The sequence below is a fragment of the Emys orbicularis genome, chromosome 12 (assembly GCF_028017835.1).
Source record: "Emys orbicularis isolate rEmyOrb1 chromosome 12, rEmyOrb1.hap1, whole genome shotgun sequence".
NCBI classification, from domain to species: Eukaryota; Metazoa; Chordata; order Testudines; family Emydidae; genus Emys; species Emys orbicularis.
Genome location: NC_088694.1, coordinates 28417141 through 28439343, shown reverse-complemented (window position 1 = coordinate 28439343; position 22203 = coordinate 28417141). Strand labels below are relative to the sequence as shown.

At 48.2% G+C, this 22203-nt stretch overlaps 2 protein-coding genes across 3 annotated transcripts in view; one reads left to right on the top strand and one right to left on the bottom strand.

The window, feature by feature from the left end:
• Nucleotides 1-6421: 6421 nt before the first annotated feature.
• Nucleotides 6422-12134, bottom strand: PXMP4 (peroxisomal membrane protein 4). The gene is made up of 4 exons (XM_065414400.1): nucleotides 11911-12134; nucleotides 11196-11258; nucleotides 10254-10452; nucleotides 6422-9455 (listed from the first exon to the last, which is right to left on the bottom strand). Exons 1-4 carry the CDS (start codon nucleotides 12132-12134, stop codon nucleotides 9192-9194), a joined length of 750 nt encoding a protein of 249 aa, XP_065270472.1. The 3' UTR covers nucleotides 6422-9191.
• A 4004-nt stretch (nucleotides 12135-16138) lies between these two features.
• Nucleotides 16139-22203, top strand: part of ZNF341 (zinc finger protein 341) — a 28842-nt gene continuing 22777 nt past the window's right edge. For both annotated transcript variants that reach the window (XM_065414732.1, XM_065414731.1), the window contains exon 1: nucleotides 16139-16187. In XM_065414732.1, coding sequence (XP_065270804.1) covers nucleotides 16157-16187 — 31 coding nt within the window. In that variant the 5' untranslated portion in view covers nucleotides 16139-16156. The remainder of the gene's footprint in view (nucleotides 16188-22203) is intronic.

The following is a 22203-nucleotide window of genomic DNA, read 5'->3' as shown; positions in this document are numbered from 1 at the left end:
GCATTCAGCTTGAGAGCGTGGCTCTTCAGCTCAAGCTTTTAGCACTGGCAATCCCTGGCTTAATCCATGGTGTTGACCGAGACAGAGCCCAGCACATAATCACGAGGCCACACTCTGGAATCTCCTTTCCCAAGGATTAAGTGGTAAGAAAATCAGAGATATGTTGGCTATTCTGTGCTTGTGCCTCCATGAAATATGTATTATACAGCAGGTGACGCGCCAGGGTTGAAAAGGCAAGGTAGGAAAAAGATAACAGCAGACTCCTTTAATATCTGTAAATATGCACTGGGCTCTCGTAATACACCCACAAAACATGGCATAGATAGCAGCGTTCCCTCCGTGTGCCTGCTAATGTGTAGGAAGCTGATAAGCCGTTTAGCGAGAAGGCTAAATTAAAAAAGAAATGAACTGGAAAGCATATTTATGAATTGTAGCTTCCCTGGAATTGTAATAACTTATAGAGACATAAAGGCTTATACATGAAAGAATCCCAAAGTGTTTTATAAAATGCAGGCCAGACTCACTGGAACACAGTTGCCTCTGGTATGGAATGTGGCAGCTATTTGATAGTGCACAGCCACACTACATGAGAATTTAGGAGGAAAAATGAAAAAATATTGTCTCTAACAGACTGCAAAGGCGATTTTAAGGAGGCAAAATGTAATAATCAGGATTGGAAGGCGATTTTAAGGAGGCAACATGTAATAATCAGGATTGGAATATGACTAAGATAGGAGGGTTCACCCCCACTCCTGCAAAAAGTACCATGGGATCTTTACTGACCATCAGTGGTCAGAATCCCCTTCTTCTTCTCTCTCATCTGAAAGAGGGACCTACCCACCACCAGCATAATGAGCCTCTATCACTAGCTGGGAGTACTGGTTCATGGCTAACACAGGAAGAGGAGGACAAAGGAAGCCGTAAAACTAGCTTGCCTAGTAGACAGGGATCTTAACTACAGGCTGAGCAAGATTGTACTGGAAACCTTAGGCGTGCACTGAAGTGGGCTCTTGGCAGAGAGGCTTGTCCATTGCTGGAGGTCCGAGTGCATTACAGAGCCCTGACAGCACTTTGGGAGGGCAGTGCCCTAGTTAATACAATGATACTTGCACTAAAGACCACTCAGGACCAAGAACATGGGACTGAAAAATGCAGAGGTAAAGCGGGTTTCTAAACCTTGTAAGGACTGTGCTGTCACACAAAGCAAATAGTCAACTGCACCTGCTGCCTGATTGCAAACAAGGAAGGGTTTTGATGCAAACACAGGCAAAGCCAGTTGGGTTAAAACAAAACCAGCCTTACCACTGTGAGCTGGAGCCGTGCCCCATCTGTACCGAGAAGGGAGCTGTGTTTGAAATCTGGCTGCTAACAAGTCAGCTGGTCAGGGTGGAGTCCAATCTAGGCTCAGACAGGTTCTAATTTAGCTAGGGCTCAGGCATGACAGCATGTTAAACCATGGCACAATGTGCTTCAGGAGCTGTATTTTAACACTGCAGGCAGAGCAGCTTGCCACTTGCCCACTCACTGACTACCAAGAAAGGCTTCAGTCTTGGCCCTTAGGCTGGAGCCATGCCTCTTTAACTCCAACCGTTTCCATGGCTGGGAGGAGGGAGGCAGGAGACTACCAGGAGATAAGTTAATTCCTGGACTGCTGGTCTAGAATAGAGCCTATGCAGGTCCACTGTTCTTGCGTAACAGGCTTCATGCTTTAGGACTCTGTGCTCAGCACTTTCGTGGTGGGAATAATGCAACAGAAGGAGAGCTGGTGTGGTCTAGTGGACTGAGCACAGAGCTGGGTCTTAGAGGGATTCTTAATCCTAGCCATACCAGTGACTTACGCTGTGGCCTTTGACAAGTCACTTAACCTCCCTTTGTCTCAATTACCTCAGCAATAAAGGGGGCATAGCAACACTTCCCTACCTCAAGGGGTGTGAGGCAGTTGAATTACAGTTTGCAATGTGCTATGGAAATGCTACAGGACAAATTCTCTGCAGATCTCAGCACAGGATTTGGCTGCAGCAAAGAACAGGCAACAGTTAGACCACATGTATGCACATTAATTAATGTTTTTTCCATATGGGAAAAACTAGGGCAAAGTGGAATGGCAAGAGTGCTCTCCTTTCCTGCAGGAGGCTCTGTAACTTTCTTACAGTGATCTGAACATGCAGTTTTGGGGCACAGCTGGTGCACCAGCTGTTGCTGCTAGTGCCACAAAAGATGTCATTTTCCCAGCCAGGCAGATCCAGCAGCAGGAAGCTCAGAAATGCCAAGTGGAATTAAAAAGTTTATTTTCAAATCCATGTGGCAGTTTATTCAGGGTGAGCAGAGCCGCTTAACCTTTGGGACAGACAGAGCGGCAGACCCAGGGAAATGGGGGCAGTGTCTTTTTAACAACGCACTGCCTTGTCGTTGCACAAGGAGGCTATCATTGTACATGAGAGGTGGCTGTGCAAGTTATCTGGGATTTTTATGAATTACAACATTGCGAAGAAAATCCACACTAACGAGTGAATGAATCCCAAACTGCAACTGCAGCAAACTCAGGCATGAAAATAGGGAGGGAGGAAGGAATAATTGTATATTCCTGTTCTCAATCTTTAAGGTCACAGAGGGAAGATGAACCTACCCCTTTCCTGTCTTCCTTGCACCATTGTGATGGATGGAAATGAATCCCATCTCTGCACCTCCTTTGTGTCTGTATCAAGGCAAAATGAACCTCCCTCCCCTCCCTTTCCACACCACAGGGATAAGATGAACCTGCCCCTTGATTCTGCAACGTTCATAACATTTGTAGCTTTGCAGGGTAAAATAAAACGATTAAATCTCATCTGTCGGGGCCCCAGCAGATCACTTGCAGGACCAGGAAGGAATCTTCCCACCCCCTTTTGCACCACAATTGGCTTTATGCACGATCAGTTGTTGAGCTTTGTTTTGTGTCTGTGGGTTTTTTGTTTGCCTTTCCTCTGAAGCATCCGGCATTGGCCGCTACTGGAGTCTGACACTGAGCTAGATGCATGATCTGAAGTGATACAGCTACTCTTGTGTTCCCAGATACTTAACTGGAGGGATGCAGACCTACACACACCAAAGAGCCCTGCTCACTGAATCAGTCCGTGGTACTAACCTGGCCCCATCACCACAGTACCAGAGTGCCTCTCGATATTTAATGCATTCATTTTCCCAGCACCCTTGCAAGCTAGGGCACAGCGATTATGCCCATTTTATACTTGTGCAGTTGAGGCCCAGATCCACAAAGGGACTTTGGTGTCATTGGGGCAGAGAGAGAATGAATCTGTCGTCCGGGGTTGGGGTGCCCCATGGGAGCAAGGTGGGAGACCCAGGGCCCAGTCGCCCTGCTCCTACGATTAGTTAATTCTTTATCCGAAGTGGAATAGCTTCAACAGGAGAGACTGAGGAAGCCCCAGCCCAGAGTCTCCCACAGCCCACTTGTCTGAGCACTCTCCTGAGAGGTGGGAAACCCCTGTTCAAATCCTTTCTCCCCATCAGACAGAGGGGGGATTGGACCAGCCTCCCCATCCCAGCTCAGTGCTCTAACCACTAGGCTGACAGCTATAAGGGAAACCCCATGACTACCTCCTCCTCTGTCCACATTTTGAGCTGGGCCTGATCCAGTAGGTGGGCATGGATCAGCCCTGCAGACAAGATAGGTAGGGGAATGCCTGTCTTCCCCTGGCTTGTGGATCACACTGGGGCTTAGATGGGAGGTGGGCCTCTGGTTCCCTACCGTAAAGCAGTGTGCATGCTCAGAGGCCGAAACATAGGTGCCAAGGGCACTTATAGAGCAGAAATGTAGGCACCGGGTGAGTTTAGCTACCTGCAGGGTTAGGCGACAGCTGAGTGGGGATTTTGTGGATTGCTGTGGCATCTCAATCTGGGGTTTAGGTGCCTCAGGACCTTTGCTGATATTGACCAGAGAGACTAAGTGTCTTGATTTGCCAAAGGTCCTAGAGTCTAACGGGGATGAGAAAATGCCCAGTACTGTTATCAACATTTCAGACATCTCCAATAAGAGCAGATTTCTAAACTACACTGCTCTGATCCCTGCCCTAGCTACCTGCCAGCAAATGCATCTGCTTACAGGACCTCGCTTTAACATTCAGAACTCCTAATGGGCTGGGTCCCACAGCTGTTTCCAGGAGCTTTGAACCTTGCATACCATCAGCCAGCCCAGGGCTGTTAGGTTTGTAGATTTTAAGGCCAGAAGGGACCATTGTGATCCTCTTCTGTGACCTCCTGGACAACACAGGCCAGAGGCGTTCACCCAGTCATGCCTGCATCAAGTTCAGTTACTACTGGCATCAAAATGGAGCATAACTGTATTTTTTAAGATATCCAATCTTGAATTAACTATTTAAAGAACTGGAGAATCCATCATATTCCTAGGCAAGTTGTTCCAATGGTTAATTATCCTCATTGTTCAAATGTGCACCTTGAAGAAAGATAGAATCCTGGTTTAGCAGGCTATTTATTCTCAATGTTCCCAGCTGAGCCCCCTTTAAACTGAGCTTTACAATGCTATTTACCAAAGCTCTTGCCACAACATCACTAATACAGAAAAAAAACAAGAAGGTTCACTTATGTTCGAGGCTGGGGTTTCTTTGTGCAAAATGCCTCAAAGGCATTGGAGTACAGATGTCCTACAAACACAATTAGTATTTAGGTTGCTGCTCTACAGTCTGGTTTCAGTGGCTTGCTAACGTGATCTCTGGCTAACTGGATTATCATATGGATTGTGCGGAGCTGTCACAGTCCTATTTTGCTGGAACTACTACATCAGTTTGGGAGGTGGCTTTCCCAGCTGCTTCCCCTGGCAGAACTTGTATTTACCACCTTTTATAGGAGATTGTCAGAAGCTGACCAATATTACACTCTGGGTCATTTAGGGCATGTCTACACTGCAAAGACCACAGTGTGTCTCAGTGCCTGTGTCAACTGACTCCGGCGTGTGCTACAGGGTTAAATATAGCAGTGTAGATGTTCCCGCTCGGGCAGGAGCCCCGTCTCTGAGACTCACCCCTATCACCAGTTTTCAGGGCCCAGGCCCAGCCCGCTACGTGGCTATTTTTAGCCTCGTGAGCCAGAGTCAGTTGACGCAGGCTCTGAGATTCACAGCCACAGCGTTTTTTGTAGTGTAGATGTATTCTTGAACAACTTGATCAGCTCTAAGAGAATGAGCCTGGAGCTATGAGGCAGGTAGGCCCCTGTTCTAACCCCACAACTGCCACCAACTCCCTGGGTAGTCTTTGACTAGCCATGTCTCTTCTTTGCCCCAACTGCAGCCCTTGTTTTAGGGAGGCAGATGAGATTTTTCTGGAGGCTAGAGTGGTTGTGAGGATCAATTCAGGTTTGTATGGCACTTTGTCCAAGGAAAGCACTAGCCCAGGGGTGGGAAAAATCCAACTCATCTAACATTTCTGTCCGGCTTCCTCTGCCCCCTTGCTATCTCTGAGTCTGGGTTGCCAAAAGTTCCACAGGGCAGTCAGGGGACAGGGAGCGAGGTGGGGGAGGGTTGGATAGGGGGTGGTGGTTAGGGGCAGGAGGTCCTGGGAGGGGGCGGTCAGGGGACAAGGAGTAGGGGGGGTTGGATGGATTGGAGGTTCTGTGGGGGGCAGTCAGGGGATGGGAAGTGGGAGGGGGCGGATAGGGGGCCAGGCTGTTTGGGGAGGCACAGCCTTCCCTACCCGGCCCTCCATACGGTTTCGGAACCCCGATGTGGCCCTCAGGCCAAAAAGTTTGCTCACCCCTGTTCTATGTGCTGCTGTGGCAATTTTGGGTGAATGGACCACTCCACGGGCAGGGCTGATTTAGGCCACAGCTGACCTCTAGCAATTGCTCCTGGTTGCAGCCTATTGAAGACCAGGCCTGGCCATCTTCAAGATGCAGCACAAGACTGATTGAAAGCAGGTCTTTCAAAGCTCCTCTTTGTTACGATTTCCAAAGCTAAGACCTACTGGACACAGTTACACTTCCTAGTCTGTACTGATCATGTGTAGCTCAGGAGAGCCCACCTCCTTCCCTAACGTTAGGCAGAGATGAATCACAGCAGCAGCTGGGCATGTTGCTGCCAACGTTCACAGCTGCTAAAACGTGAGAAGGTTCATGCTACCAAAAATACAGGTACATTTTAACCCCCGCTCATCTCTGCAGCCAGTGTCCTCCCCCAGCCAGCCAGCCAGCCAGCCAGCCAACAATACCATTGTTATGAGTCAGGGAGGTTAACCTCTCCGACCATGTGGTCTAATTGGCACTGGCTACAGGACTGGGTAATGTGCAACACAAATGGCTCCAGGATTACAACTTTTTTCGCATAGTATATCTTTACATAGCATTAAGGATACTCAGCAATTAAACTTCACCTAACTTAAAACCAATTTCAATCACTTAACACAAGAATTTAAAACAGATGGACAATCATTTATTTATTAAAGAATGCAAAACATTATACTATCCAAAGATGCATTATACAGAAACCGTGCTCAGAAGAGGCAAATGGGATATCTGCATGGCACTGACACGTTGTCCATAGGATGGAAAAGATGTTTTATGGCTGTTGAGGCAGATACGTCTACTAACTGCCATCTCTTTCTTTACCACAATGCTATTGTTTTACAAGCAAGCAAGACTTTCCCCTTAGCACTCTAACCAGTATAACTAAAATAAATCACCTGAGATTATGTGCTTAATGCATTCTATATTACCAAAAAATTAGCTAGGGTTTCAGTGTGTGACAGTTTCCCATACAGTAATTGTAAATAAAAATACACACAGCTAGACTGAAAAGCATAAAAACAATTCTCTAGTTACAGCATCTGTTGCACTTAGTGATCCCCCTTTGCCCATGTTACAAGTCAGCCATACAAATGTAGAAAATGGACAGCAAAAGCCCCTCAAGCTACAGAACACTCATTTTAATTATAAAACCCACATAATTGTGTGCATTGAAAATTCACAGCAAGTTCTGCTTTCTCCTGCTGGCTGTATTTCAAAGTCAATATTAGAAATAGCACAGGCATCAGCTTGTCCCAGGAAAAGAGCTTTTCAGATGGCAAATAGGAAACATTTACTGTTTGATATTAAGAGATCACATTTGTATTGAGTCGGTACAAATGTGTTTGGAGAACCGACATTTCTTCTAATAGAAGGGAATTTCCACTAAGGGAGCTGACAGTAAGTGGGCTTAAGTCTACAGACAATGAGCCAAATCCTCAGGACTGAGGGGGCTTCTTTGCCTGCATTACCAGTGTAAGCCTCCCACGAGGGTGGCTTACTTGGCCCAGAAGGATCACTTGAGTGTAGGGGTGATTCTCAGGCAGTGTAGAGTTGATGGAGGGCTGTGGCTGGAGAAAAGGGAACATGGCTGCTGATTCTGGGCTCTGTTTTTGGCCTCTTGTGGCCACTGCAACAAGGCTCGAGTTTGTTAGAGCAGTTTGAGGTCTGCTCTAACACAGAGGGCTAGGGGATAGAAAGTCATACAGCGCTACGATCAGGCCTCCTTTCCACACCACCCTCTGACCTGTGCTCTTTGGCCATTCCAGAAGATCCGGCTCTTTATGTATATATTTAGTATTTGGATAGATACTCACGCTAGTTAGTAGTTAGTATATCAACATGCTATGCACTCAGCATGTTACAACAATTGCAATGTTTGTAAGCACTTCTCAGAATTCTCTCCTGCCTCTAAAGTGGCAAGATCTAAAGTGACAACTGACAAGCAGAGATCTTACCCTTCAGAAATGCCCTTCTGCCCTAGGTACTGTACTATCCAAGGACCAGATATGTTGTCAGTGGCATAAAGTCACTCAAATATCCTGAATCCATTTAGATTGCTCCCCTACTCGCATATACAAACCCTGAAGACATCCCTCTGCAATATTAATGCCACGTCTACACTATGGGGTTATATTGGCATAACCCCAGGACAGTAATTATTCCAGCATAATGGCATAACCTCATAGTGTAGACACAGCCTATACTCATGTGGAAGGGATTTTTCCCATCGGTGTAGGAACACTACCTCCCTCTGCAACAGTAACTAGGTCAATGGAAGCATTCTTCACAGAAAGCTTGGTCTGTGAAAACATTGTTAAATCACGTACTGTTAGGATATTTGGTTTTCCTGAGCATTTAGATGGCTCAGATGTTTAGTTTCCTTCATGGTTTGAACCAATTTGGGGAAGAAGATTTGAGCCAACTTTGAAAAGTGTTCAAGTATCACATTTAAAATGTCCTCTGGCTTCTGTCTCTTTGTTCTGCACATTGATATCCCAGAGATACACCAACCTGCTTTGTTTGCAAGGGAGTCCAGGCAAACCAAGGTCTCATCCCACACAGTGCTGAGCCTTCCCTGACGTCGTGGTGAGTGAGGTGGTAAGTTCCTCACATAATTTTGCCCCTGGTTAGAAGCAACAATCCAACTTTGGGTTGTGATAAACATGAATTGTTTTCATGCATTTTGATTTACAGAGATCAGGACTGGAAAAACAGGGTCTCCCTTTCTCATTCTTGGGTGGCTGGCTGTTTTGCAGATGGTTTCACAACTATCTCCTTATTGCTGTTTGGTTTTAATGCTAATAAAAGGAAGAACACAAACAGAAGACTGAATTCCCCAGACAATACATTGGGGTGGGGGGAATGAATGTAACGTATGTATTCAGAAGTCTGCAACAGACAGACAAATTACTTCTAGTTCACTTCCCAATTACACACTGGTATTGTTCTGTCACATCAGTGGCATAAGGGCTTCATCACCATCTATCTGGCGTTAGTAAGAGTGATGTGTGCTGATACCAATGAAGAATTGTTCCAATTACTTCCCTGGAAAAGGGAGAGACTTGCAGCCTAATATCCTACCCACACAGAGCAGGAAAACAACTGTCTTTAAAAAGCACATAGGGTCTCTCGTAGAAAAGCCTTTTTGAAATCAAATTAATCCAGGAACATTTTGCTCTCGTTGTGGCACTGGGACAGGTTTCTATGGAGTCCCTGTGTGGCCAATAGAGAGTCAAGAAAAGATCATTAGGTTACTCACAACATTTTGGCCAAGAAACAAGAGGGAAATTTGTCGTACAGATCCTAATAATAAAAAGTGCGTCAATCAAGGGCAGCAGAAAATCCTTTCCCCGTTGTTGCTGGAATGAGCCATTATTCAAAGATCGCTGGGCATTAGCAAATTACTTTTGAGCGTTGCTTTTGTTATAAATGAGGAAGTCAGAAATGTCGTGCCATACATTACTGTCGTCATACAGGTAAGTCATGGAAGACTGCAGAGAAGGTTGGAGAGTGTGCCGATGATATTCAAAGAGCCACAGAACAATCCCCCAAGTCACAGCAGCAAAGATCGGGAAAGGGTCCTGCTTGGGTTCTGGGATATAACCTTTCTCCACTGCCAGTCGGGACAAGCCAAACAGAATACGAGACAGCAGGTACATGTTTATCTACATAAAGAGAAAACCCAAGGAATATTAGTCTAGTAACATGGCTAGCAAAACTGACCAAATCAAGCAACTTGGAAGTTAAAGACAGAAAAGGTTATTAGCTGACCATAGTTTACTAGCTAATTGCTTTCAACATTGTAGTGTGTGTTTGTATCCTCCTAACATGATTGACACTCTAGTTCTGCTGAGCAATAGGTTTCATCTGGTACAACATCTATCACTTGGAAGATCAGTTGTATTAGCAGTAGATGCTGCTGCTAATACACTTCACAAGGTGGCGTGAAAGAGCTCAGTCAATTGGCTCTGCATCTTCATTTTAAAATCCAATTTAGATAAACTGCATGGGCACACTTATATCAGTTTCATACCGTTTATATTGGTATAACCTGAAACTGTACATTTTACTACGTCAGTTAAACAAATATAAGGCAGGTTAATCAAATTAAGCGTGTCCAAAGAGAGTTCTGTGGCAGTTCAGCTATATCAGTTTCAAAACACAACTTCAGTTAAACCAGTGCAAGTTTGTGCATGTCCAACGAGTCAGTGGCAGAACTGGGAATACAAGGCAGGTCCCCTGGCTCCCAATGCTGTGTGCACTACCCACTGATGCAAACTGTTTTCCTCTAGGCTTTGACAGTAAGTGAGCTATATATGAAGAGTGGCCATATCACATTACAGCATCACTTACCGCATGTCTCTTTTTGTTTTTTAAATCCTAGTCAAACTAGCTGGTACACAACATGATGTTGTTTTTTGGCAAGGTCAGAAAGATCAAACTCCACAAATACATTTGTTTACCTGGCTGTTGATATGATTGTTTTCACCAAACACTAACCAGCCCCCAACACAGGCTGCCACGAAGGAGTGCAACTGAAAGTTCTTTCCCTGTAGTCGGGATTGCAGCGCCATCAGCCCCTTGTAAGTGAACACAAAATACGCCAGGTTTCGGGAATGAGTGTATGTGGCCTGAGCAATCGCTTTCAGTTTCTCTCTTAAACTGAGCAAAGGAACAAACAAACGTTAGTAAAGCAATAACGTGATCATCACATTGTTCACTCTGCTGGTACCTTGTCTACTTAGACTAAGGTTTTTGGGTCAAGAAGAATCTACCACTGTGTGTACAGGACCTGGCACAATGGGGCCTATTCTTGGTTAGGCCGTAGACACTATTGTAATACTTTTCTTTTCTGAATGGGCTCAACAAAAACAAAGCTGTGAGGATGGCTCATTTCACTGCTAGGTCACTGATCAGAATCCAGTCTAGGTCTCTGTGTACACTAATGATTTACCATCATTCCAGAAATTGACAGCCAGCCATTGGAGCAGCTGCATCAGTAAAACTACCCGGTGGCTTTCCTTGTCTACACAATTTGCACTGGTGCAGTTTAACCCTGCTTGAAACAAGGTAAGCCCCACTGGGGCTAACGGCAGTTCTCCTTGTCCGCCCTAGTTACTGTACTGGTGACTGGCCCTCTGGGAAAAATCCCCAATACTGTATAACCAAGGCCTAGCTCAGCGCTGAGATATCAGCTTCCTGAACCTCTGAAACAACAGGCTGCATTCTGCTTGTCATTTGCATTTTTAAAAAGTCACACTGTGAGATTTTCCCATTTAGTTATGAAAACAAGTATTTGATCTGAACATGTCTGGTGTTTTCAAAGGGTTCACTTTTAAAAGATGGATGGCTGTAGCATGCTCTCATCCTTACAGAGAATGCTAGAAAGGAAGAGCTGTCTGTACCTTCCACTCTTGAAGAGAAAGGTCATCACCAGAGCATGGGGGGCACGGATCTTTGCTCCATAGCTGCAAGAGAAAAATTATTATATGCATACACAATGTTTTCAGAGGCTTTTTATTACTGTAAGCCAACTACTGATCTTTTAATCCTTATATTATAGTGGAAATAAACCACAAGTCATTGGTTGATCAGCTTAAATCAATTTCAATACATCGCCTGATAATTCAATCAATGGGTCGGTAGCTTTATTTTTTATTTATACGGTATTTACAGCCAAACAGCCACAGGCTAAGAAACTGTAACTTAAAAATAACGAAGGTAATCAGACATAACACATTCCAAATGGGAATAAAACCAAACCACCTCAACTGAAGTAAATAAATGCTAGCTCTGAGCACTTGAAAAAGGGCATTAGCCACTTTACAAAAAAAAAAAAAAGGTTATGAATGCATCTATAGAGCCCTGCACAGATACAAAATTTGTATCTGTATCTGATCTGCAAAAATGATCCGTGGATATCTGCAGATTTGCAGGGCTTTAGATAAAAAATTGGGATCCACATCCATCCGCGAAGGAGAGAGCGCCCCTCTCCCAGATACAGCCCGGAGGGGGACGGGGGCGGGGGGGAGCTCCTCCCCCGCACAGGCACAGCCCGGGGAGGGGGAGGAGGGCCCCGCACCGTGGTACGGCAGGAGGTACAAGTGTGCCCCGGCTTACACCGCTCCGTTCCGGAAGCCCTTGAGCACGGCCAGCGCCGCGCGGTATCTGCGCTGCTGCAGCAGGGAGTTGACGGTGTAAAGCAGGGTCTTGAGCATCGCCTGGGCCCCCATTGCCGCGACGCTCCGACCGGGGGGCCGCTTCGGTAGCGCGCAGAGCCAATGGGAACTCCGGGAAACAGGGTCCGTGCGGAAAGCAGACGCCACCAAGGAGAGGTTCCGCATCCGCACAGAGCGAGCTCAGTCCATCACACTCGCATAGGCTGCCTCAACTGTCCATCACTTAAGCTCTATACCGTTCACTTTCTTTTTAAACATCATCTTAATAAAAAAATTTAACCCTGAAAAGGTTGTCTTTTCGTCAATTTTAAATGTATTCTTTCTCTCTAGGCTTGGCAGAATCTGATTTTTATTTTTATTATAATTTTGACAGATAATATCAATGTTTATTTTTAAGCATATTTTTAGATTAATTTTTTGTAGTTGTGTAGAATTATTGGTTTTAAGCTTTTATTTTTATCTATTTACATTTTCACATTTGTAGGAAATTATGGAAGGGGCAGATAATAATTAATGACAGTAAATGCTGAGATTCAAAAAGTTAAAGTTTTATAAACTCTTAAAATAAACTGTTAAAAGTGGCAACATCTATCATGTAAATGGGGCCTAAATTAGGAACACCCAAAGTGCAGCCAGAGGGCCAAATATAATCATTTCAGGATTCTTAAAGAGATCATATTTAGCTCTCAGGTTGAACTAGGGTGACCAGATCACCCAAGTCAAATATCGGGACGCGGGGGGGGGGGGGGGGGGGGAGGGGTGCGTGGAGGGAGGGAGCGTGGCGGGGCAAAAAAAAAAAAACACACACCCTTCCTCCACAAGCGCTGGAGGGAGGCCCCGGAGACGCAGGGCCAGGGTGAGTGAGAGTCCGGCCTGGCCCCGAGCAGGCAGGACTCAGTCGGGTGGTAGGGAGAGTAGGGGGGCGGCCCACGGGGCCAGGCGGCGGCTCTTCTCCCCCCCGGGCAGCGGGACTCGGGAGCAGCCGCTGCTGCAGCTCCCACTGCCGCGGGGGGAAGAAGCGGCCGATGGCCAAGCTCGGCGGCTGCGGCTCTGGCACCTGGGCCCGAACCCCCCGAGCCCGGGCCTGTTGCGGGGACCCAGCAGCGCACACGCTGCGCCCAGCCCCTGGCCAGTCACATCTGGACTGCTGCCCAGCTGGTGCTATCCCGGGGCGGCCCCGGAGTGGGGGCAGCAGGCCCCAGCCCCCCCGTCCCACTTCCGGGCTCCGGAGCATTTCCTTGTTTGTCCAGTGTCCCGACCGCACATCGGTCGGGACGCGGGACAAACAAGGAAATATCGGGACAGTCCCGATAAAATCGGGACGTCTGGTCACCCAAGGTTGAACATTTGTCATCCTCTCTCTATAACTGCCGTTTTTTACTGCTTGAATTGAACCAACAAGCAATTTCTGTTCAACGGGGAAAATACACACATCAGCAAGTATTCTAGTCCTGGGTATCTATTTTTACTAACAGTAAATGTAGCTGATACTGTTCTTGAGCTCCTTGGAAGCCGTCACTGCATCACTTGTTAGTGCTTTGTTGGACATCCCTCCACTAAGGGCCAAATGCTGGTCCTATTAAGGCCGCTGGGACTTTTACCAGTGACTTCAACAGGACCAGCATTTGACTCTAAATGGTCAAGCTGTAGCCTGAAGGGTCCTTCCTGGTGGCCAGCATACTGAAATATTTTGAGAAAGAAGCAGTGGGGGACGGGTGGTGGGAGGGAAGCTGGGTTTTTCACAAAGTGGTCTGCAAAATGAAGCAGTTTGAGATCTCCTATATCATTCACGGACAACAAACTATGTTAAAATAGAACCAAGGTTGAGAATGTATGTATTAGTTAAGGGTAAATAACATTACAGGGATGCTGTACTTATCCCAAAACCAAGCATTATAAATCTTAGCATTATTCAGAATTAAGGTTAAACTTAAAAGAAACCCAAACATGTTAAGATAAGAAATAAGCAACAGAGGGTCCTGTGGCACCTTTAAGACTAACAGAAGTATTGGGAGCATAAGCTTTCGTGGGTAAGAACCTCACTTCCTCAGATGCAAGAAGAAGTGAGGTTCTTACCCACGAAAGCTTATGCTCCCAATACTTCTGTTAGTCTTAAAGGTGCCACAGGACCCTCTGTTGCTTTTTACAGATTCAGACTAACACGGCTACCCCTCTGATACTTGAAGATAAGAAATGCACAGTTAAGACACCCAAACAACCTTAGCTCTGCCCTGTAATGACATGATGCAGTAACCACAATTATGATTAATGCTCTTTGGTGGTTGTAGTTCCCTTCATGCTATCACTAGAGGGCACAGTAGTTATTATTTCAAGCACTGACACCCAAGCTAATATGCAGCCATAGAAGCTGGGTCTTAATCTACCAATGAGAACTTTTGACACACATGTCCAGTCTCACTCGACTGAGTCATTACAACCAGTAGACTTGTTGAATGTCAATTAGCTGTAGAGGAGGGGCGGTTAAACTATATAGGCTATCACAGTGACTCCAATTAAAAATTACCTGAGTTGTTGTCTTGAGCTTGTCTGTAGCCAATACAATTATAGTAATTAGATACAATTGCTGATCACTTAGGGTGGGATCTCTAGAATGGGGCTGCAGTGTGCATGCTTAGAGGCTGAAACATCTGCATCTAGGGCTTTGTACTATAAAAACGTAGGCGCTGAGCAAATTTAGGTACCTACAGGGTTGGAGAATGAGCAGGAGTTGTATGGATTGCAGTGGCGCCTAACAGCAGGACTCAGGCATTTAAGTACATTTGTGGATCCCACCCTTAGCCTATTTATACCTCAATTTCCTCAAATATAGCCTATGCACAAGTTCTGTTATGTTTAACCATATGGAACCTCTGAAGTCTGTTATTCCATTTTTAAGATCATTCAAGATAAAGGGCCTGTTTTTTAAAGGTATGTAGGTGCCTAAAGATGGAGATAGGCACCTAGTGGGATTTTCAAATGTACCTAGGGGTCTAACTTCCATTGATTTTGGGAGTTAGATCTCTGGGTGCTTTTGAAAAAATCCCACTAGATGCTTATCTGCATTTTTAGGCACCTAAATACCTTTAAAATTCTGACCCAAAGAACATACTGATTAGATGCTAAATTTCTTAAAGGACCAAGTTTCTAATTAATTATAACTCAAACGAATTCACAGGTTTATATGTACATTCTCAGCAAATTCATTCTTAAAAAGTGCTGTGAGTTTGTGGAGGAGAGATTCTTTGTTTTTACACACACAACATCCCTTACTTTACTCAACTTTAACTATGGAGTTGTAACCCAGGCCTCCATAGTTAGACCAGTACACCAGCTATTGTAAAATGAATAAACCAATTTCAACAAGTCAGGTTAGAATTCAGGCCTGTGCTGCTGGCATCGTATACTTAGTCGAGAAATCTTAAATTAGGGGAGGCACCAACTTTGGCAGATGAGGAAATGTCCACAAGGTTATCTGCATCCCTGTGTGTGTATCTGGCTCCAATTCCTACAAAGGTACCATTCTCAACTGTTTTCAGCATGAACCATTGGGTTTTCATTCTGCCAAGCGACTGGTTTTTAAAGGGCTACGATTCTGGAGCCTTTCAGTGCTCTAATGTGGATGTTCTCTATTGTAACCACAATAGCAATGCACCCCTCGGAGCTCGCTCCCACTCAGTGCTCTGCATTCTGACTCAATGGTACTGAACGGTCCATGCTGATCACATCTAGGGCAGTTCTGTGGCTGTGACCCTTCAATACCAATGACTTGTCCTTGCAACTGGCCGGCTCAGCTGTACTGTCGGCATAGTTACGTCCCTCCGTGGGATATTTACCCACATATAGATACTCTAGTACCCCCATAAGGGCTTTATTCCCTATAGACATCCCCATCGGGCCTTTACCCCACATCTGGACATCCCATCAGGGCACCCCATTCCCCATAGGAGCTCTACCCCCCATATGGACACCCCATCGCCCATAGGGGCCTTACCCCCCATATGGGCACCCCATCCCCCCATAGGGACACCCCAGCTCCTCCACAGGGGATTTACCCCCCATTTCATGCTCCACCGCCCACCCCCTGCAGACCCCGGCGCGAGGCTCCCCCTGGCGGCCGGCCCGGCGCCTCCAATCCCTTCCCACAATGCCCGTTCAGGCGGCTCGGGCCCGGCCGCCGCGGCTCCAAGATGGCGCAGACGATATTCGAGGCGCTGGAAGGTAGCGGGCTGCGGGGCCGGGCCGGGCCGGGTTGGGCGGGCTGCGGGGCCGACACGGCACCTCCCGGGGGCGCCGCAGCGCCAGGCACGGCCGCGGCTCTTCCGCGCCGGGCGCCTCCCCTCCCTCCGCTGCACTGGGGCTCGGCGGCCGCGGGGCCGCCCCAGGCAACCCGGCCGGCCGGGGGAGGGTTCCTGGAACAGCCGCGCACAGATGCAGGAGGCTGCGCCACCCTCCCGCTGCAGCCGCCCGGAGCAGTGTCACCCTCATCCCCGGGGGAGCCGTCCGGAGCAGTGCACACACCCCCGCCCCATCCCCGGGGGAGCCGTCCGGAGCAGTGCACCCTCCCCCCATCCCCGGGGGAGCCGTCCGGAGCAGTACACCCCCCCCCTTCAGACCCGCCAGCCGGAGCAGTGCCCCCCCCCCCTTCAGACCCGGCCAGCCCGGAGCAGTGCACCCCCCCCCATCCCCGGGGGAGCCGTCCGGAACAGTGTCACCCTCATCCCCGGGGGAGCCGTCCGGAGCAGTGCACACCCCCCCGCCCCATCCCCGGGGGAGCCGTCCGGAGCAGTGCACACCCCCCCGCCCCATCCCCGGGGGAGCCGTCCGGAGCAGTGCACCCTCCCCCCATCCCCGGGGGAGCCGTCCGGAGCAGTACACCCCCCCTTCAGACCCGCCAGCCGGAGCAGTCCCCCCCCCCCCCTTCAGACCCGGCCAGCCCGGAGCAGTGCACCCCCCCATCCCCGGGGGAGCCGTCCGGAACAGTGCACCCCCCCATCCCCGGGGGAGCCGTCCGGAACAGTGCACTCCCCTATCCCCGGGGGAGCCGTCCGGAACAGTGCACCCCCCCATCCCCGGGGGAGCCGTCCGGAACAGTGCACCTCCCTATCCCCGGGGGAGCCGTCCGGAACAGTGCACCCCCCCATCCCCGGGGGAGCCGTCTGGAACAGTGCACTCCCCTATCCCCGGGGGAGCCGTCCGGAACAGTGCCCCCCCACCTCAGACCCGGCCAGACGGAGCAGTGCACCCCCCCCCCCATCCCTGGGGGAACCGTCCGGAGCAGTGCACCCCCCCCCCCCGGCCAGCCAGAGCAGTGCATCCCCCCCCATCCCTGGGCGACCCGTCTGGAGCAGTGCCCCCCCTCACCTCAGACCCGGCCAGCCGGAGCAGTGCACCCCCATCCCTGCGGGAACCGTCTGGAGCAGTGCCTCCCACCCCGGGGGCCCCCCCGAGAGACCCGGCCAGCCCGGGACAGTGCCCCCCACCTCTGTGGGGACCCCCCCCACCATAGACCCTGTTGGGCTGGAGCAGTACCCCCCATCCCCAGGGGAACCATCTGGAGCAGTGTCCCCTAACCGGGGGAACCCCCTGTAGAGACCCAGCCTGCCCAGAACAGTACCCCCCTCCCCTGGGGAAGCCCCCCTGAAACCCAGCCTACCCAGAGCAGTGCCCCCTATCTCTCTGGGGAAGCCCCCCCCCTGAGACCTGGCCTACCCAGAGCAGTGCCCCCCTACCTTTCTGGGGAAGCCCCCCCATAGATTTGGTCTGTCTGGAGCAGTGCCCCCCCCACATTTGGGGAATCCCTCCAAGACTTTGCCCACCTGGAGCACTGCCCCCCAACCCTGGAGACCCCCCCAGAGACCTGGTCCCCCTGGGAGACCTCCCACCCCCTGCAAGTCCCCCTAGAGATCTGGCCTGGTACAGTGCCCACCCCCTGGAGAACCTCCTCCAGAGACCCAGACTGTGTGGTGCAGTGCCCCCAGACCTCCTCAGGAGACCCAGCTTGCCCGGAGCAGTGCTCCCCAGGGAGCCCCCCACCGTGGGAACCCCCCCCCCCAGAGAGACCCGGCCCACCTGGAGCAATGCCTCCCTGGAAACTTCCCCTCACCCATGTCCCCTGCTGGGAGACCCCAGGGCTAGGAAGACCCTTTCCTCTCCTGGGACAGCCCAGCCCCGAGGGCCTGGGAGACCCAGCCCCCAGGGAGATCCTGCTCCTGTATGTCCTAGGGAGACACCCCCCCCCATCCCCAAGTTCCCCTTCCTGAGAGACCCAGCCTGCAGGACCCAGGGGATTGCTCCTGCCCCTTCTACTGATTGACCCAGTCCCCTCCTCTGGGAAGTTCCTGTCTCTAATGAGACCTCCCCCACCCTCTCTTCCTAAGAGAACCCCCCCAGGTTCAGAGAGCAGGACTTACCCCCTGGAGATGCACCTCCCCTCTCCCTGTAGGGCTGGGAGCCAGTTCCCTTTCAGCCCCTCAATAATAAATGTGTATCTTTCATTTATCACTCTGTGACATTGGTGTATTATGTGCTGTAAGTGGCAGTGTGGATCAGGTTGGATGGATGGGGTAGCTAATAGATTAATAGATTCAAGACCAGAAGGGACCATTCTGATAATCTAGACCAGTAGTGCTCAGCCAAGGGTACATGTACCCCTGGGGGTACACAGAGGTCTTCCAGGGAGTACATCAACTCATCTAGATATTTGCCTAGTTTTACAACAGGCTGCATAAAAAGCACGAGAGCAGTCAGTACAAACAAATTTCATACAATGACTTGTTTGTACTGTTCCATGACCTATACACTGAAATGTATGTACAGCACAGTATTTATATTCCAATTGATTTATTTTATAATTATATGGTAAAAATGAGAAAGTAAGCAATTTTTATGTAATAGTTTGCTGTGACACTTCTGCATTATGTCTGATTTTGTAAGCAAGTAGTTTTTAAAGTGAGGTAAAAAGTGGGGTATGCAAGACAAATCAGACTCAGAGTCAGATGCCACCAGCAGAACATTAATTTTCTTTTTTGATGGTTCAGGTTCTATAGATTCCGCATCAGAATGTTGCTCTTTTAAGACTTCTGAAAGCATGCTCCACACCTCGTCCCTCTCAGATTTTGGAAGGCACTTCATATTCTTAAACCTTGGGTCGAGTGCTGTAGCTATCTTTAGAAATCTCACATTGGTAGTACCTTCTTTGCGTTTTGTCAAATCTGCAGTGAAAGTGTTCTTAAAACGAACAACATGTGCTGGGTCATTTCTGAGACTGCTATAACATGAAATATATGGCAGAATGCAGGTAAAACACAGAGCAGGAGACGTACAATTCTCCCCCAAGGAGTTGTCACAAATTTAATTAACGCATTATTTTTTTAACAAGCGTCATCAGCATGGAAGCATGTCCTCTGGAATGGTGGTTGAAGCCTGAAGGGGCATACAAATGTTTAGCATATCTGGCATGTAAATAACTTGCAATGCCGGCTACAAAAGTGCCATGCAAACACCTGTTCTCACTTTCAGGTGAAGTAAATAAGGAGTGGGCAGCATTATCTCCTGTAAATGTAAACAAATTTGTTTGTCTTAGAGATTGGCTGAACAAGAAGTAGGACTGAGTGGACTTGTAGGCTCTAAAGTTTTACACTGTTCTGTTTTTGAGTGCAGTTATGTAACAAAAAAAAATCTACATTTGTAAGTTGCACTTTCACGGTAAAGAGATCACACTACTGTGCTTGTATGAGGTGAATTGAAAAATATTTTTTGTTTTATCATTTTTACAGTGCAAATATTTGTAATAAAATAATATAAAGTGAGCACTGTACACTTTGTATTCTGGGTTGTAATTGAAATTAATATATTTGAAAATGTAGAAAAATATTTAATAAATGTCAATTGTTATTCTGTTGTTTGACAGTGCGATTAAAACTGTGATTAATCGCAATTAATTTTTTTAATCACTATTAAGTTTTTTTGAGTTAATCATGTGAGTTAACGGTGATTAATTGACAGTCCTATTAAAAATGTAATCTGGCCCCCTTCACAGACTGAGCTTGGCATTCCTAGCATGAATATTAAGACAGGAATTAGGTTTTAAAAATTCTTGAGCTTCAGTAATTTAAGGTGTTTTAATTATCAACATAAACTATTAAAATAGAATTCTAGGTGTCCAATTCTCTTCTCACTATTCCTGCTGCTTGCTTATTTCCACTTGGACATTGCAATAGACTTGTAAATTTCACACTCTGGTTCTGATGCACTAGCAGGAGTCTGCAGTGTTTCCCTTGCAAATACTGCAGGGGAATAATTGTAAATATATATGTGTATTTTAAAATATTGGTTTCTCTTGAAATTAAACAAAACAACACAAAACATGCATGCTCCTGCAATATTCAGTTCCCTACAGTATGGAAAGGAACGCATACTGGGTTTGTAAAGGAGCATGAATTGTATAACAGCTGCTTTCCCCTCCCTTCTCTGGAGCTGCAGAGCCATGCTGTTCTCAACAGTCTTCCCTCCTATGTGAATCTGATAGAGGAGGGGAGTATGCAGAATCTGCCACTGATGAGAAGAGGTGCAGCTGACATGATGACTTATAGATAAGGCTAAGATTTTGTCACGGATATTTTTAGTAAAAGTCACGGCCAGGTCACAGGCAAAAAGGGAAAATTCAGGGAAGCTGTGACCTGTCTGTGACTTTTACTAAAAATGTCCGGGACAATATGGGGATCTGCAGATCCCCACACTGCCTGAAGCAAGGCAGCTGCGCAGAGGCTAGGAGCTGCCTGCAGCAGCTGGGGGCTGTGGGGTACCCCCCCACACACAGTCTGCAGCTCTGAGGTCCCACGGCGCCCAGGAGCTCGGGAGTTCCCTCGCCACTGCCCACGAGTTCAGGGGTTCCCTGCCACCCGGGAGCTTGGGGGTTCCCCTGCTGCTCCCAGCTGCCACCTGCCAGCTCGGGAGTTCCCCTGCTGCCCCTGGTGGCTGGGAGCTTAGGGGTCCCTCCACAGCCTGGGATCTTGGGGGTTCCCCACAGCAGCTGGGAGCTGCAGGGTACCCCACGTCCCACTGCGGGGTCGCCAGAGGTGCCGGGGGTACCCTACAGCTCCCGGCCCCGCAGGCGGCGGGGAACCCTGCAGCTCCACACTGCTGAAGTCACGGATTCCGTGACCTCCATGACTAAATTGTAGCCTTACTTATAGATATGCTCCTGAGGGGAGTGAGGGAGGGGAAGGCTCTCCACCCACCCTTCTCACCTTTATTCATAGGGGTACTTCTGAAACAAATTGCCCAGCCTCCAGCTGTGCTGTCTGCCCAGCAGGTGTAGGAGATTCTTCACCCTGCATTATGCCTACACACATACAGCAACTGTACTGGGATTCTGGGGAGTCCCATCCCGCACCCTACAAGCTGCCTTCTTAGAAGGGGAAATGAGGAAGAGAGACCGTAGCTCATTAGGCACACAGAACTGTGGCAGAACTGGGACTCATCCTGTCTGCTTCCTGATGGGAATGTGATGAATAAAACAGATCATGCCTCAAAATCAGTTTCTGGGGCAAGGGCTGCAAAATGGGTGATCTCATCTCCTATTTAACAGTTAAAATAATTGCTTAGAAAGAACACCCCCAAGCTCCCACTAGGGGTTGGTGTTAGATACATTGTTATTTGTTGCAGTGTGATGGGTACTTTACAGACACAAGTAAAGAAACAGCCCCTGCTCTGCAGAGCTTATGATATAAGGTCCCAGTCCTGCACATGTCACTGAATGTAGTGCTTGGACTATGAGTAATCCCATTGATGTCAATGGAGCTACCCCCAAGAGTGAGTACTATGCTTGGCAGTAAATGTGTGTAAGATGGAGCCATAGGTTCAAATGAGACACAACAAGGAAGGTTAATAAACAAAAGGCAAGGAAGGGGAGAAATCGAACGGGTCACAGGCAGACTGATCAGGTTACTCAGTTAAGGCATAAGCCGCATTTCTTGATGGTTCTGTTACTTGAGTATATTAACTAGCTCCATGTGGGTGATGCAGAAGTAGTGAGTTCTTAGCTAATCTTTAAAGTGATGTGTATGTGTGCAGTTGGTGAGAGTCCCTCTCTCTCCCTTGTGGAGGCCTCTTGGCACCTGGGATGTCACCCTGGCAGTCCTGGAGAAGTATATCCTGCAGATCTAAATACTCTCCTTGCAGTTTCTGTTGCACATTATGTTCTTCACTTCCTGCCCTAAACCCTGGCATGGAG

Coding starts and splice junctions, on each gene's coding strand:
- PXMP4 (XM_065414400.1), bottom strand. CDS start 12,134: ATGCGGAACCTCTCCTTGGTGGCGTCTGCTTTCCGCACGGACCCTGTT. Junction 11,259..11,910: donor GGCTTCCGGAACGGAGCGGT/GTAAGCCGGGGC, acceptor TTTCTCTTGCAG/CTATGGAGCAAAGATCCGTG. Junction 10,453..11,195: donor TTTCTCTTCAAGAGTGGAAG/GTACAGACAGCT, acceptor TCCTTTGCTCAG/TTTAAGAGAGAAACTGAAAG.